This window comes from Vanessa cardui, chromosome 12 (assembly GCF_905220365.1).
Source record: "Vanessa cardui chromosome 12, ilVanCard2.1, whole genome shotgun sequence".
NCBI lineage: Eukaryota > Metazoa > Arthropoda > Insecta > Lepidoptera > Nymphalidae > Vanessa > Vanessa cardui.
In genome coordinates this window covers 7,601,942-7,618,898 of record NC_061134.1, presented here as the reverse complement: position 1 = coordinate 7,618,898, position 16,957 = coordinate 7,601,942, and the positions used below count along the sequence as shown (strand labels likewise).

Below are 16,957 nucleotides of genomic sequence, written 5' to 3'. Positions count from 1 at the left end.
GGTCCTGGGTACGATTCCCGGCAGAGTCGATGTAAAATATCATTAGTTTTCTATGTCGTCTTGGGTCTGGGCGTTTGTGGTACCGTCGTTACTTCTGATTTTCCATAACACAAGTGCTTTAGCTACTTACATTAGGATCAGAGTAATATATGTGATGTTGTCTGATGTTTATTATTTATTATTTTTTTTATTATTTGTATTTATAATTCATCTCCCAGTCAGGGTAAAGAAAAAATTATGGTAAGGCCACCTGAATGCGTCGCATTCAAATCTTTCATATACATATTATGTGTATTACGTGTTTACATTAGAACACGGGTAGAACACTTCTATTTAGAGAACGAGGAATTAGATCTGTAGGACGTCTATAAAATATTATTTATTTTTTAATATGTTATGAAGTATATACTAGTATCCTAAAATGTATATTTAATATTTTTCTGTACTATTCTTTTGTAAAATTCATTTTAAAAGCTGAAAATAACACTGTTTAATATTCTCTAAGTAATATAAAAATAATATTAATAAAACTTTATATTAGGAGAGAATAGCGTCGTTGCTGATTTTTGCTTTAAAATACGAGTAGGTAAATATACTCATCTGGACTGAAATGAACAAATTATTTAAATTGAATACAGAAAATTTTATAAGGTGTTAAATCTCAGTAAAACATTCTGAATTATTTTCATTTGAATGATTGAAGCTTTTCATTTCAAAACAACACTATCCTCATATTTAAACAACCGACGATAAAACTTCATTACTTCAGAATATACTTCCAAATTTGAAAACGTGTGCAGACTGCAGACAAGTGAAAGTCTTTGTGAACAAAAGCATTTCTTTTAGAGTCTGCAATTCTCACACACAAGGTCCATTGTAATGACAGACAGACGGGAAAAAATCTTGCATAATTCACGCCTCAGCCAGACAGGACGAACTGCTTTGGAATTTCTCATAATGACCTTTATTTTTAATGCAATAAGAGTGACGTGTCGCCTTGTTTTAAGTATTGTTCTTTCATTTGCTTGTATTGTTTAGCGTTAGCACCATGTGGCATTGTAAAAACAGACCGGCACTCTCGTCCTTTAATCCGGAGCACTTAACCCTTCGCTCATTTGCATAAGTCCCGTCCGTTACAAGATGGGTTGTTCACTTTAATAAGACCTGAATGTCCATTCATTCAGATTATTCAGTATTTAAAGTATCAATTGGGGTATTCATTAGTGAAAGTTTTATTTATCGACGTTTTTGTAAGAGATTAGATTTATTTCAGCATAAAGGATTTTGTACAGTTTGTTGTATATACATACTGTTTATGAAACGATAATGTTGTGCCTTTAATTTAAAAATGAATTCATATTTATTTAGCTGTACAAGATTGAAAAGGAATTAAGTCGTGCTTAATATATATCTTTTTCGCAAACAAATGAAATTACAATGTGAGTAGTGTAACTTAAACTAAATTGGCCACGTGCGTGGCTCACACACATAGCGTATCGTACCACCCTCGGGTTTGGAAGTTTTATGGCTATTATTATTAAATATATTAACGTCCACAGTTTCCTATATTATGTAAGAATTAAGTGCCAATATGGTTCTAAAGATAAACTGAAGAAAGTTTGATAATGTAAGTTATCAATAGAGCTACCATTGAATACGAGCTTCTAAAAATAAAATATTGTTACATTTACTTTGACACAGTACTTAACATGAAAATTTATGGTTGTTACGAAAACAATGAGGCCGAATATAAATATTCGCGAAGGAAGTCAATTGAAACGACTATTGAAGCTATCGTAATGTTCAATGTATCTGTAGAAAACATAAGACGACAATACAAAAATGGCTAAAATTGGCAAAAAAGCGGAGTCACGCCACAAGTTTACCCAATAAATATTCCTAACTGCCGTTTCGTAAGGAAGCGAATGCTCGAAAACACAATGATGGCCGCCAACATAATACAATACTGCTCAGAACAAGTGAGGCATGTCCAACATGTTCTATTTGTTGAGAAAATTGCGGTTGCTAAGTTTATTCCCCCGTTTAGTTTATTCCCTTTAGTATTGTTTATTTCATAAGTTCGGATTGAAAAGTATTGTAACAAATCGGTTTTCAATGAAAATGTGATTGCAGCATTCCGTCATGATTTTTCTAACTGTACCAACTTCTTGATAATGGAGATTTTTTTTATGGTATAGGTTGGCGGACTAGCATGTGGGCCACCTGATGGTAAGTGGTCACCATCACCCATAGACAATGACGCTGTAAGAAATATTAACTACTCTTTACATCATCAATGTGCCACCAACCTTGGGAACTAAGATGCCTTGTGCCTGTAGTTACACTGGCTCACTCACCCTTCAAACCGGAACACAACAATACTGAGTACTGTTATTTGGCGGTAGAATAACTGATGAGTGGGTGGTACCTACCCAGACGGGCTTGCACAAAGCCCTACCATCAAGAAATTTCTATCACTGTTTAGCTATTTTATTTTATATTTTTCATTAATTCATTAATTGTAAAGCAATTGTAGCTCCTAGTTAAAGCTATTGGAAAACGGTTGACATTTCGAAAAAACCGGCAGTTACGTTACGTTAAAAAAACCTTTTTTTAGCATTAGATACAGATTTGTTTTTTGTTCCTGTCAAGTATCGTCAAGTGTACTACAAAAAAAAGATAGCTAAAAATATATAAAAATGGAATCTCTCAAATCGAATTCCGTTTTTGTTCGAATTTCAAATTTTAATCGAATATAAAATATTGGTCGTAAATACATTGTCATCGATCAAGCGTTTATAATATGTTCGAAAACAATATTGCTTAGTTGCAAAGTTAATAATAATTTTATCGCAAATGGCAATTGAAAACTAGCATAAAACTTTTACGATGATATTGTAACAGAAACAATAAAACCTTTTTACAATTTATCACAAGTTGATACGTATTACAATATGAAAATTACGTAGGTATACATATTTTGACAGGTAAGAAAAATTGGTAATATAAAGGACATGACTCTCTGTGAGCGACGAAAGTTTGCGGAGAATAATGACAATCTATTTTTCTTCCTCGCTCATATAATTTGGATCATATGGCTGAGCACACGATTACGTAATAAGGTTTCTGGAACAAAATTTGGTGGATTATATAATACATTCCAAATAAAATTGTAATCTTAACTTTTTTATAAGAATATCGAAAATGATACCATTTAGAAACGCATTTGAAATTTATTATAATGGCAACAATTTTGCGTATTACAGAATGTCAGTGTCATGTCATTGTTTGAAGACTTTTTTTGTATGTTATATATCGGTTTATGCGTATGCTTGTGTGCTACACGCACACGTTTATGAACTTACTAGTATCTTACTTTTCGCATATTTTAATCACAAATTATTGTATTGACTTCCGGTGCGGCATTGTATTAAAATCAGTTCAATTTTTTTATTCCACCACATACAATAACTTTTATAATAAAATACGACATATTATGTCAAATGGTTTCCTTAAACTAAACAACATCCAGGCCAGGCAGGCTTTATTTATAAGTACTTGAGTCCAAGAACTTTCTACAAAGGAACGTAAATTATATATAGCATTTATTCAATAAAATTCGCTCAATCCAGAAATACTTCTGTGGAATTGGGAATAATTTTTATTTGTATTCAAGGTACATTAAGCTTGAAGAGAATTAATTTTAAAGTTAGATATGATTTGGCCTGGATTCTGAATCAAAGGAGCTTAATTGTGCTGCGTATAATTAGGCCGTTGAAGAATGGCACGTTGAAAGTAATTATACCTATTTAGTGAGGCTATTATACACATGCCATGAAGAGGTCCTTGATGCTTAAAGTACGCAACTTTTTAAAAGAAATATTATAAATGTAAAAATTATGATTTACATTATGTTTTTGTATACATTTAATTTTAAATGTTTATTATACGTTAGAATATTGAAATCAGAGTATATTATACGTATATATTTAAAAAAAAAATCTTTTTTAAACATTATTTTATGTAGAATAAAAAAAATAGTGTTAGATTGGAACTAAGTAAGAGACCATAAACAAGCACAATTAGTAAGTTTTTACCTAAGAAGTTAATTCTTGTGATTAGCCTATATAAACGATTCAAGTTATGGAACTCATAGTACGCAGTTTACCCCGTATTATCCACTCTTGCCGGAATGGACTCTGGAGTATTTAGGAAATTTGCATGCCGATACTATTGGGAGCGAATCAGCTAAGAAAGTTTTGGGGCTGACTTCATTCGCTTGTTAAAATATTACTCTCGACTTTTCGGAGTTTTCCCAAAGGATCGAATAGTGTACATATTGAAGTGGAAACGGTCGAAAGAGCGATAAATCAGCTTATTATAATTTTGTTACTTAAAATAATAACAAAGTTTAAAAGAAGTGCGATTTTTTTCTATCAAGTTATTTATTAAAAACTTTACATTGAAATGTCATAAGCATTGACCGTAAATGAATTATGTAAATTTCTCATTCAATTTTGACGTTAAAATTTTCATAAATTGCTGTCAGTTACAAAATAACATATTTAAATGATGTAATACAAGCTGTTCACCTAGATTTTGTGTAATTATTTTTTCGTGTAATTACTTTTATTTGCGTGGTCACAAAAAAGTCGACTAAAGTTTGACACTTTCGTTATCCATTATGAAATTCAAGGCGAGCCTTAAGAGAAACGCAACTATCATGGAAGTCAAGTTTTCCACTCAACTATCTTTTAACGAGCGGAATGAATATAATTCAAGAGTGTTTTATGTTCGGGCACCAAGTTTCATCTGCGGCTGCTTTTGAATAATGCTCCACATTAATAAACAGGGTCGGTTTCACTGCAGTAAGACTGTAAGAAGATATAATTAATTATGTCGCCCAGATAGGAACATCTAAAGCGACAGAAACTATCATTTAGGACTTAGGACCCGACAGTCGGTCGCAAGGCGACGTTACATGGGCCCGTCATAATGATTAAAAAAAAAAAAATTTAAACGTCGAATGTATTCGTGACACATAATTTAATTTTGTATTTTTAAGCAATGACGTCATTCATGTTTATTATTTATTTTTAATATACACGAAAATGAAACATAATGAACATTTAATAACATCATTATTATTTTTTCCTTGCGTATAATCAACGTTTTAATTTAAAACTGGACGAGAGATACGAAGTACGTTATTCCGCTGTACATATAGTACTGGCTTTTACAAGCGTTATATAAGATTTTTTATTTATATTGTGGAGTATTATTATAATATGGAACAACGCCTACGATTCCACTGCACATGGAATGCTACAAAGGATATTACGACGGCCGCTGCGCCTAGAAGTGTATTGTTTTTCATAATTTTAAACTAGTATGTTGTTCGTTTCCTTTGTTCTGTAACAGCAAAAGCTGGGAGTAATGTTCCACAATGCCCCATATTCTCTATTCATTTTTATTTTAAATGAAAACACGACTTATTTTTAACGCAAGAATCAATAGAAATAGGTTACAATGATAAAATATATAAACAAGCAATACAATAAAAACCTAATAAAACTATTTTTATATAATGAAGCATTGAAAATTATTGGAAGCTGAAATGACATAAAACATGAATAAGAAATAAAAGCAGTAGGTATCTTGTTAATGTCAACCGAAGCCATCATGGAAATGAATTTCATCAATAATGCAAAATCTTACACGAGCAAGAAAACCAATGATATTTCACGCTAATGGGGTCGAATTTTTAATAGGAAGCCAAATTGTCTTCTTCTCGACCAGAAAAATAGATTTCGAACGTCTTCTTTATTTTTTTCTTCTGAGATCACATTCATTTATAACATTGCGTTTCATTGTCAGGGGTCCCCCTGCGGACAGTTCCTCCCTCAGATCATTATCAACGCTTATTTTATCATTAATTTATCACTGTCCGACAAATTATCTGTTTAAAGAACCAGCGTCCTATTTGACAGCAGATAAATCAACAGATATACTGTATGGCTTTTTATATGCATTTCGAATGAAATCCTCGTTAATGGTATGGTAATCCTTTGTTTTTACGTAAAAGTTTTTCGTTAATTACAATTAGCATAAATCCTTGATTTATTTAAGTAGTTGAGACGGTAAGCCGTTAATTCGTGCTATTTTCTTCACAAATACGTTTTACATGTATACTGAGATAGTTAAGAGAAGATAATATTTGGAGAATACATATTATGTTAAAACATGGGTCAGTAGTTATGGCAAAGTTCTTCAAATTTGACCCTATTTCCTCTTATTGTTGCTTAAGCATTGCGCGCACATGCTACTTTGAGTAATCGTATTATGTCTTGACTCATGACGTATCACGTACGTACCACTTGCTCGGGTCTTTTCGACCCCCATGATATTAGCTGGAGAATTTTGAATATAGGGCAAGTTTTGACAAGCACTTTAGCAATTGAAGACAATTATTATAATATGTGTAGTCTATTATTTGACGACCTCTTTGGTCGAGTGGGTATGCCGGTCATGGGTACACCAATCTGAAGTTCCCGGGTTCGATTCCCGGCCGAGTCGATAAAGGAAAAGTTCATTAGTTTTCTATCTTATCTTGGGTCTGGGTGTTTGTGGTCCCGCGTTACTTCTGATTTTCTATAACACTAGCGTTTTAGCTACTTAAATTGGGATCAGAGTAATGTATGTGATGTGTGACAATTTAAAATAAAAAGTAAAAAAGATATTACTAATGATATAAATTATTTTATACCATAGTAATAAATAGAATATAACTTTTATTTGTGGCTTAACTAAACTAAAATAGTCATGAATTCATAGATTAACATTTTGATATATAAATATTTGATAGCGCATTATGAGACTTAAAATAGAATGACATAGAAATAGATTGACATATTAGATAAACAAGTTTATTAATATAACATTTATATTATGGTTGCTCAATCATGACTAAAATACATGATACATAGATAGATAGAGAAAACGTTTCCGTGAAGATTGCAGGATCAAAATTGGGCACTAAGTTTTGCATGTGATCATGTTTATAATACATACAACAACAAACAACAACTCAACAGACTGTAAATTCCCACTGCAGGGTTAAAGGTATCCTCTCCCTTTGAGGAGAAGGTTTGGAACATATTCCACCAAGCTGTTCCAATGCGGGTTGGTGGAATACCCCTGTTGGGAGAATTTCTATGAAATTTTTCACATGCAGGTTTCCTCACCGCTGAGCACGAGATGAATTATAATGACAATTTAAGCACATGAAACAACGGTGCTTGCCTGGGTTCGAACCCGCAATCATCGGTTAAGATGCACGCGTTCTAACCACTGGGCCATCTCGACATCTCGACTCGTATAATGCATATTTTATTCAAAAAAAGGAAGTAAAAGGAAAAATCACACGGAAATCTGTATGTCTTGTATGAAATTATGTTACATATATATTTTGAGGGTTATCCCAATGCGGGTGGCATTCAAAACTATCCCCCTTTGAGGAAAAGTGGCCTTTGTGTCGAAAGGGGACATTAAGATAATAATGATAATAATCTTCATGACAACATTACGATGACTTAGATTTCATATAATTTAATACAAATAACTATATACATATTAATATTACTTACAGTCTGTTACTTTCACACCAAACAAGTCTATTTAACTTTGAGTACGAATTTGGTTCTAATGTGTAATTAAGTAAATTCCAAATGTATCGCACTTTTGAATTTTACATCATACTCCTCTTACAAATGTCAAATTCCAGATGACAGAAAGAGATAAATCATTGTGCAACTATTCACCCGCTAAACAGCGTTTATTAGCAAAGTCGAACGTGTTTATTCGATCGTCGAATTCGTGTAAACAGAAGTATATTCATCAATCAATATTATCAGCAAAATGGATTGTCAAACAATGCGTTAATTTCTCAACTGAATAATAAGACTAGTGTAGCTAAAATTTGACAAGTTTTCTAATCGACTTAAACGGTGTGCGAAACCAATCGAACTAACGATTGCGAACGCAACGAACGCCAAACTATTGCAACGGTTTAACATTTCAACGTATTATCCGCGTCGCTATTATGATGGAATTGCAAATTTAAACCCTTTGTAAGCACTTTGCATTTGGAAACACAAATTCGCTTTTACGGTAATTTGCATGCTGTGTCACAGTTGCGGCGACTTCCGAAATGCTGCACCGAAATTGTACACATTGTGCTCTTTATTAATATTATATGCAAACACCATCACTCTAAAACGTCTGCTTTGTGAACTTTGTCAAGTTCGTTAATTTCATCTACAGTTATGTGGACATTTTACAGAGTTAAAGATTAAGGACACGAGTATATAATGTTTGATAGTTAATTCCTCTGTTTATTAAATACTCTGTATTAGAATATTTGACTGCCAAAATGCATGGAATGAACGATCCCTTGTAGAAATTAAATATATTGTTAATTTTATTTTAATAATATTTACTGTTGAGTTTCGTCTAATTTCGTCTTTCTTAATACTAATATTTTATAATACTATCAAAATACATTATTATTGTAGGTACAACACGTTTAGTGATAGAGGATATATAATATAATAGAATATATAAAAGTTTTTTAACATGAAATGTTAAATTTTACGGCGTAGGGAACAGAGTTCTTATTCGCAAGAAAGGTGATGAAGAGAATGACAACTGCATAATTTCTCTTTATACCTTGGTAGTTGTATTTTTATTTGTTACAGGGTTGTAATTATTGATAAATATATTCATACATTTTAATATGAAAAATATTGTCATAAATCTTATAATTAGGTACAATTTTTTGTGGTGATAAGGTTTTGTGAAATTCTTCCTGTAGTATTGTTGTGTTCTAGTTTCAATTTTGCGTGAGAAAGGCTAACTATAAGTACAAGAGATATAATATTATAGCTCCCAAGCCTTATATACTAATTCTTCTCTCTTTCCTTCATCATCGAATGGTCATTTGAAAGAAAAAGAAGGCATTGTTTTATTAATCAACCTAAAACAACATTTATAGGTAATGCGGTTCCGAGCGAAGTGCCTACAATTAAAATTGTATGTGATAATTTCTTACTGAAGAGGTGTTTTATTATATAATATTAATTAAATTTAATACAAAAATCCTTAAACAATAACCTTCATTAGTTTTACAAACAATAATGTTAAAATTATCGACTATAATTCTTAACGATGAATAATTGCTAACTAGTTACCAAACACTTAAATGCCCTTGGGGTAAAACTCGATAATAGCCTTCGTGTAACAAAAACAAATATAACCATGTAATGCTTGTTCAAATATCGCACGGTCAAAGCAGCAAAGCAGCCATCATGGGCACAATCGACCCTCAGTAAGTGGGGCAATCCGTTCAGCCCTTGCCGACATGTGGAGACCATAAATAATATTGCACACCTGTAACCAGTTGATTGTGTCTAGATAAAGAAATTTAATATACACATACATTTCGTTGATTTATGTCGTGAGAAAGTGAGCGAATATTATTTATCGCGACTGCGTAATATTTCGTACCATACAGAAATAATGCTTCATTTTATTATATTTGTTATTAACGTATATTACAAATGTCTGCAGCACGTTTTAAGGGTTATTTCTGTGTAATTGAATAAATATGTAGACTATGAAGTTATGTTAAAATCTTTCTAAAAGGTCCGTTTGTATGCGTTGTATGTTTTGTACGTATTACAATATTTTAAGTGGACTGGCAACTAATATCAATCTATTAGGATGCTAAAAAAATAGATGGATTATTTTTTTTACTATAAAGCAGTTAAAATAAATAAAAAAAAAATAACAAAAAGAAAAAGCGACTTCAAACAAAACACTATCTGAAAACAAATAAATACGCACTAAAAAGTAATAAAAATAATTGCGTATTCAACATATTTTTTAGAGTCCTCCTAAGTAAAATGAAATAAAAAATATTAGACTACTTAAAAGTTTATTTACGAATATATAACGTAGTTGTAGTTATTATTATATTTAGAGCCGGTGTAAGCATAAAAAAAGAATACAGACGAATTGATAACCTCTTCCTTTTTGAAGTCGGTTGAAAAATGATTAGACGTAACTATCATTGACACTGAGAATGTTCAACGGAACAATTAGGTGCAAGTAGTACAGAGGAGCAAGTATAGATATCACTTTTTTTTTTATTATTCTTTATTGCACAGATCAAACATGTACAAAGGGCGGACTTAACGCTATTACAGCATTTTCTGCCAGCCAACCCAGAATAGTGCAGGAGAGAAGTCAGTAGGGTGTGCACAGAAGTTAAAGAAAAAATTAAAATATATACATACCTATAGACCCCTATACATATATATAATAATAATACAGTAAATTAATTAAATCGATGTTATACATAATATAAAATACATAAATATACATATACATAATATACATAAATATGCACAAACATATACATATATATAAATATTTAACATATATACATAAATATAAATATGTATATATATATTTATATATGAATCCAATTATGAGAATGGTATTGATGAAAAGACATCACACAGTGTTGACAGACGACAGATAAAATTCTTTTACTTGGCGCTTGAAGGAATCGCGCGATAGAGCTCTACGAATAGAATCAGGCAAAGTGTTCCAAAGCCGGGCTGCAACTAGAGAGAAAGAGTTGGAAACAAAGCCAGATTTATGGGAAGGTATGAAAAGGGTAAGGAATTGAGAGGATCGTAAGGACTTATTATGAGTAGAGGAAAGAAGAGAAAATTTAGAGGATAGGTAAGTGGGAGCATTAGGGTCGGTAAGAATAGAGTAGAGAAGACATAGAAGCCGAGTATATCTACGTTCCCGTATAGGAAGCCAGTGTAACTGTTTCCTAAAACGAGAAACGTGGTCGAATTTACGTAAGCTAAAGATGAAGCGAATGCCAGTGTTAAGGAGACGATTAAGTTTATGCAGGTGTTCTTCCGACAGATCGAGATAGCAGGAGTCCCCGTAATCAAGAATTGGAACCAAGAGGGTAGTAACGAGCTGGATTTTAGTTTCCATGGGCAAAAAATTTTTTAAACGCATCATGGAATGCATAGTGGCGTAGAACCTACGAGAAACTTCTTTAATATGTTCCCCCCAAGTGAGTTTACTGTCAATGATAATGCCGAGGTCTTTAACACTACTACTGAACTCTATCGGTATATTATTATATCTTAGGCTGGGCAGAGTCAGAACATCTAGCTTAGCTTACTGTCTCCTGCTGCCTATAATGATGGCTTGACACTTGGATGGATTGACAGTGATACCATATTTAGCGGACCAAAGAGAAATGCGGTGGAGATTATCATTTATGGAGCTAATAGCCGCGGCAAGATCATTGACAGCAGAGTGTTCGTAGAGCTGCAAGTCATCGGCATACAGATGGTAGTGCGAAGTTAAAATTTTAGTGATGGCGTTTATAAAAACAGAAAATAACAGAGGAGATAATATGCCGCCTTGAGGAACGTCGGCACTCACTTCGCACCAATCAGATTGTAGCTGACCAATGCGTGTGGATTGCCGGCGCCCTCGAAGATAAGAAGAAAACCATTCAACAGTAGATTCTGACAAGTTAGCATGGGAAAGAAATGCAAGAAGTAGGTCATGGTCTACTGCATTGAAAGCATTGCTAAAGTCAATTAGCACGAGCACTGTGAGTTGCTGGTTTTCCATGGCAATACGCATATCGTCCGTGACCTTTAACAATGCTGTTGTTGTGCTGTGACCTGGACGAAAGCCCGATTGGAGTGGATTGAATAAGTCGCATTTATGAAGGTAGCAAGAGATTTGTTGATGTGCAATGGACTCCAGGATTTTGGATAAAAAGGGGAGAATTGTTATAGGACGAAAGTGAGAAGGTAGCGAAGGATTTGATATTTTAGGGAGTGGGAGAACAAAAGCCTTGCGCCACATCTCAGGAAATGTACTCGTGGAAAAGGAGAAGTTTACGATGTGAGTTATGGAGGGAATTAGAAAATTGAGGATGAGGGTAATCATAATTCAACTTACTCCATCGCAACCAACCGCCTTAGATTTGAACGAAAGAATGGTTTTCTTAACATCATTCTCCGTTATAGGAGAAAAGCTGAAAGGTGGGAAGTGATTCTAGGCAAGCCATGTATTTCAGAAAGCGTTGAAAGTTTAGTTTGCAAGTCGAGGACTGGAGGTGAAGAGAAGTGAAGATTGAGATTGTTTAAATCCAATTGAGATTGATCAGAGAAAGTTTGAGACTTGCCAATACCGAGGGTATTTAAAAATTTTAAAGCTTCCTCGGGAGAAGATTCACGTATTTTGTCAAAGATATATCGGCGTTTGAGCTTCCTACACAACTGATTGCAGCGATTCCTTGCAGCTTTATAAGCTGACCAGTTGAGAGCAGAACGGTCCCTCTTATACTTACGGAAGGCTTTATCCCTCTTGACTCTCGCTTTTCTTAAATCGTCATTAAACCAAAGGTTTGAAATTTTTTTTATTTTAACAAGGCGTAGAGGCGAGTGTCGGTCGAATAATTCAATTAATTTAGAGCACAGAAAATGCAACTTCTCGTCAATTGACGACAACACCTCTATCTGCGTCCAAGGAATAAGAGTAGCATCTTCCAATAACCTATCGAGATCTAGGTAACGGTAGCTTCGCAGCAGCACTTCATACTTATGAGATTGTTTATTGAAATTGAAAAAAAAAAAAGATAAATGTACCAATTTTTTTCACTTATCGCAACAATATTCTTTTTAATAATGTCTGTATATTGAAAGTTCTACATTTTATTTAGGCCTTCACCGTTATATTAGTTCAAGGGTGTAATCAGTTACGTCTCAAATTTTATTCAAACCAATGAACCGGTTTAATTATCGTCTATTCTAGAAAATTTGAACGCTTTTGTCCACATTTTGCTTAAGATTGAATATTTAATCTGATTAATGTTGATCGATTTTTTTAAAAGCAGTAATATTAAATCAGAAAACGTAACATTTGAATGTAGGTATTGTATTGGTACCAAGGCTCTGCTGGAGCAGCTTGGTGGTATAACTCTTCGAAACTTCTCAAGAGTATATGATAAGAAGAAAGAGTATAAGATATATCTTTGGTTAATAGTGGTGAGTCGAGATGGCCCAGTGGTAAGAACGCGTGCATCTTAACCGATGATTGCGGGTTCAAGCACACACACAGCACATCACATTATTTGCTTAATTTGTCTTTATAATTCATCTCGTGCTCAGCGGTGAAGGAAAACATCGTGAGGAAACCTGCATGTGACAAATTTCATAGAAATTCTACCACATGTGTATTCCACCAACCCGCATTGGAACAGTGTGGTGGAATATGTTCCAAACCTTCTCCTCAAAGGGAGAGGAGGCCTTAAGCCCAGCAGTGGGAATTTACAGGCTGTTGTTGTTGAATAGTGGTATATATAATAGGTTCAGATTCTATACATCTAGGACCTATTATTAATGGCAAATAAAACACAAATGAAGCTAATAAAGATCATTAATGAATTTTCTAAGAAACACCTTTTTAGAAAATCTCAAATCAGATCTGTGTACTTACGAAGCACGTCATAAACATTAGTGCTGTACTTTATTAAATATGTAAAGCCTCCATAAGCCGAGCCACGATACAGTCCATTGGTAGCGCAACAGGCTTAATGGAAAAGTTAATTTTAAACGAGCCAGCTTTACTACGCATCAGTTGGTCCTGCGATTAATGGGGATTAACTATGGTTAATTGTTTTCGGGAGCCGGGTCACTGACGTCCCTTATAATTTGTCATGTCCGATCATCTAACTGTCACTGTTTAGTTAAATACAAACCACGTTAAATTAAATAATGATTACGCACTTGGTAGGGCTTTGTGAAACGCCTGGTTAGGTAACACATTTATTTTATTAATGACTAAGTATTCTACTGAAAAACATCAACGCTCAGCATTGATTTTGTAATATATATATTAGACTGTCAATCTTTCATTCTTATTTTGAATACAATCTCGTGAATTCGAATTTCGGTTATATACATCCCTCTCCTTATTTTCTTTTCTAACTTCGGATTTATTGAAGCGTTCAACTTTTGACCGGAAAATTCAATGTTGCCAAACAAAATATTACAAATAAAATTACAGCTCTCAAATTGAACGAGAACTTTTTAAATTATACCTTGCTGCTAAAAGCTGAATGTCGATTAAAAAAATCGACTAGCTGCTAGAATAATTAAATATTTACATAGTCGTTTGTCAAAAAAGGTTTTACTTTATTGTATATACACTAAACTTTGAATACAATATTTAAGTGTTATATTCTTGATACTTATTAAAATTATAAAGTATCAAAACTACTGAATGTTTATTAATATAATTTTATTGTTTCAGGTATCAAGTGAAAATGGAAACGTCTTAGATGATGTTGTGGCAAATGTGTTGTTAAAGATTAAAAATGAATTTAATAAAAAGTTTCTACGAAATATCAAATAACAGAACTATATTGTTCATGATTGTGTTACTATCGTTAAAACTCTGCAGTCCTCAGGATTTAAGCGAGGATTTCAATGAAGATAATTTAGATTCAGACATAAGTATGGTTGTGGGGGTTAATAAGGCGAAAATAACGAGGAACACCGCTAGTCCGTGTAGGTTGAGTGAACTCCTCTGTGATACGGGCCAGTGTATATCGCTGGATAAGTTCTGTAATGGAGAGGATGACTGTGGTGACAAGAGCGACGAGCCAAAAGCATGTTCACGTAAGTTAATCTATACTGATGTTTTGTCTTTACCTTACCCATATATTATTTCAATACTAAGCCATTCTAAACTACCAAAGCATCCGTAAATATCTGCATTGAGGATTTACAATGTTACAACGCATGTACTTATTCCTTATACAGCGAAGAAATTTACAAGCTAGCAAATCTTAGTAAATGTTTGCCTTTTTTAAATTTAGAATCAGTCATATCGCACCTCTTTTAAATATTGAATCTTTATTGTAACATAATTTTCTTGATAGACAAAGTAAAAAAAACTAACCAGCACTTGGTTTGTAAAAGTAAACAACTGTTAGCATTTTTTTATATTTAAAAAGGAACGACCCTTTAATTCCCAAGACGTGATGGCATCTATAAACTCACTAATTGTATAACGACTTATTGAAACAAACGATCCTTATCAATTATTTAAATTAACAAAGAAAGCTGCCTCTGTTTCTTAATTTAAAATTTGGCCCTTTTGCAAATCAACGCAGTCGACTAAGAAGAAAAATAAGAGAAATGATTTATGATATTTTTAGAATAAAGTTAAAATTGATTTTTGAATGAAATTAAATAATTATTTTTTATGTAATAAATCAGTATTTATCTATCAGTATAGATCTCGGTAATATCGGTACGTATTTATTCAAAATACAATATATTTTTAAATAAAAAATAACATATTGTTGTGTTCCGGTTTGAAGGGTGAATGAGCCAGTGTAACTACAGGCACACGGGACATAGCATCTTAGTTCCCAAGGTTAGTGGCGCATGATGATATAAGGAAAAGTTAATATTTATTACAGAGTCATTGTCTTTATGCTCGTCCATCAACCTATTCCATAAAAAAAATGAATCTTACTTAATAATATAAATGAAACTTAAATATCTGGCAAACTATAACATACGAATACTTATTATTGTGAATGTGTCGCTTTTCACAGCACGACTGTGGGCTTAGGTCCAAAAACCTCCTCATTAGATGAGAAGGCTTTTAATTCCAGTGAGACTAAGAGACCTAATTCTCTGGGATTTGATTGTATTATTCTGTTAGTATAATTGGTTGGAAATTGTTTAATTTCGCTAAAGTGATTAAAACATTTATTATTAAATTTTCAATTAATGTTACGTATTTTATTTAATGACAAGATATATTAGTAACGTCATGAGCATACAATTATATAATAATTTATTATATAATTTTATGATAAATGGTTCTTCATTCGGTGGTTAGGCTCTGTGCAAGTTTTGGTGATATTTCTTATCAAACTTCCTACCACCAAAAGGTCATTTTGTATAACGGTGTTCTGGATTGCAAAAGAAGTTAATCAGTGTAATTAAAGAAAAAAGATACATAATATTGACTGCCTTTTGAGTGCCTTAACAGTAGTAAAAACTATATCGGGGTTTTTTGAAACATTTTACTTAAAATTACTAAATTCAATTTACTTTTTTTTAATAATAGGGGGCAAACGAGCAGGAGGCTCACTTGATGGAAAGTGATGAATTACTTGAAAAAGTCATTAATTTGCAAGTAGCAATGATCTTGTAAATACGCATTTCTGTTTTAGGACTTAAAATTTTAAATACTATTTTAAAATTGAACAGATTTCAATATCTATCAATTCTTTACTTTTTTTATTTGAGGTTATGCATACATTTTCGGTGCTAGTGGAATTATAACGAATTGTATTAAAAAAAATGTTATTAATTTATATTTTGAAATTGAAAACGTTTGATATCTTTTATCATCATAAATCTGTATAAATATTAAGATGCTATATAGTAGAATATATCAAACATAATATCTAGATAATCGTCGCGATTTAAAAATAAAGTGACTTCTTCCATTTTTCTTCCTTAAATTTTCAAATATTCTTGTTATTTGTGGCGAAAAGATCGATAGAAGGAAAGAGGGAAAATATTTCAAATCAATCGGACTTATAGATTCAGAAAGTATTTCTCTGACATAAAATTGCAAATAGATGCTCTACATAATGTAGAATACATTTGCCTAAAATATTCTGATGATTAGAAACCAGAATCATCGAATAAGATGATTTTAATGAAGATCTCTGGACTTTTTTATTTAACAATGATTTTTTTAATGCAAATGCGAAATTAATTTAAAATTTTTGAGAAGCGTGATAATATTGTATAGC

General features: G+C 32.6%; 1 protein-coding gene across 1 annotated transcript in view; it reads left to right on the top strand.

The window, feature by feature from the left end:
* The window catches only part of LOC124534461, a 71,559-nt gene that overhangs the window by 21,638 nt on the left and 32,964 nt on the right, over positions 1 to 16,957 (top strand). The window contains exon 2 of the mRNA XM_047110351.1: positions 14,425 to 14,792. Coding sequence (XP_046966307.1) covers positions 14,489 to 14,792 — 304 coding nt within the window. The 5' untranslated portion in view covers positions 14,425 to 14,488. The remainder of the gene's footprint in view (positions 1 to 14,424; positions 14,793 to 16,957) is intronic.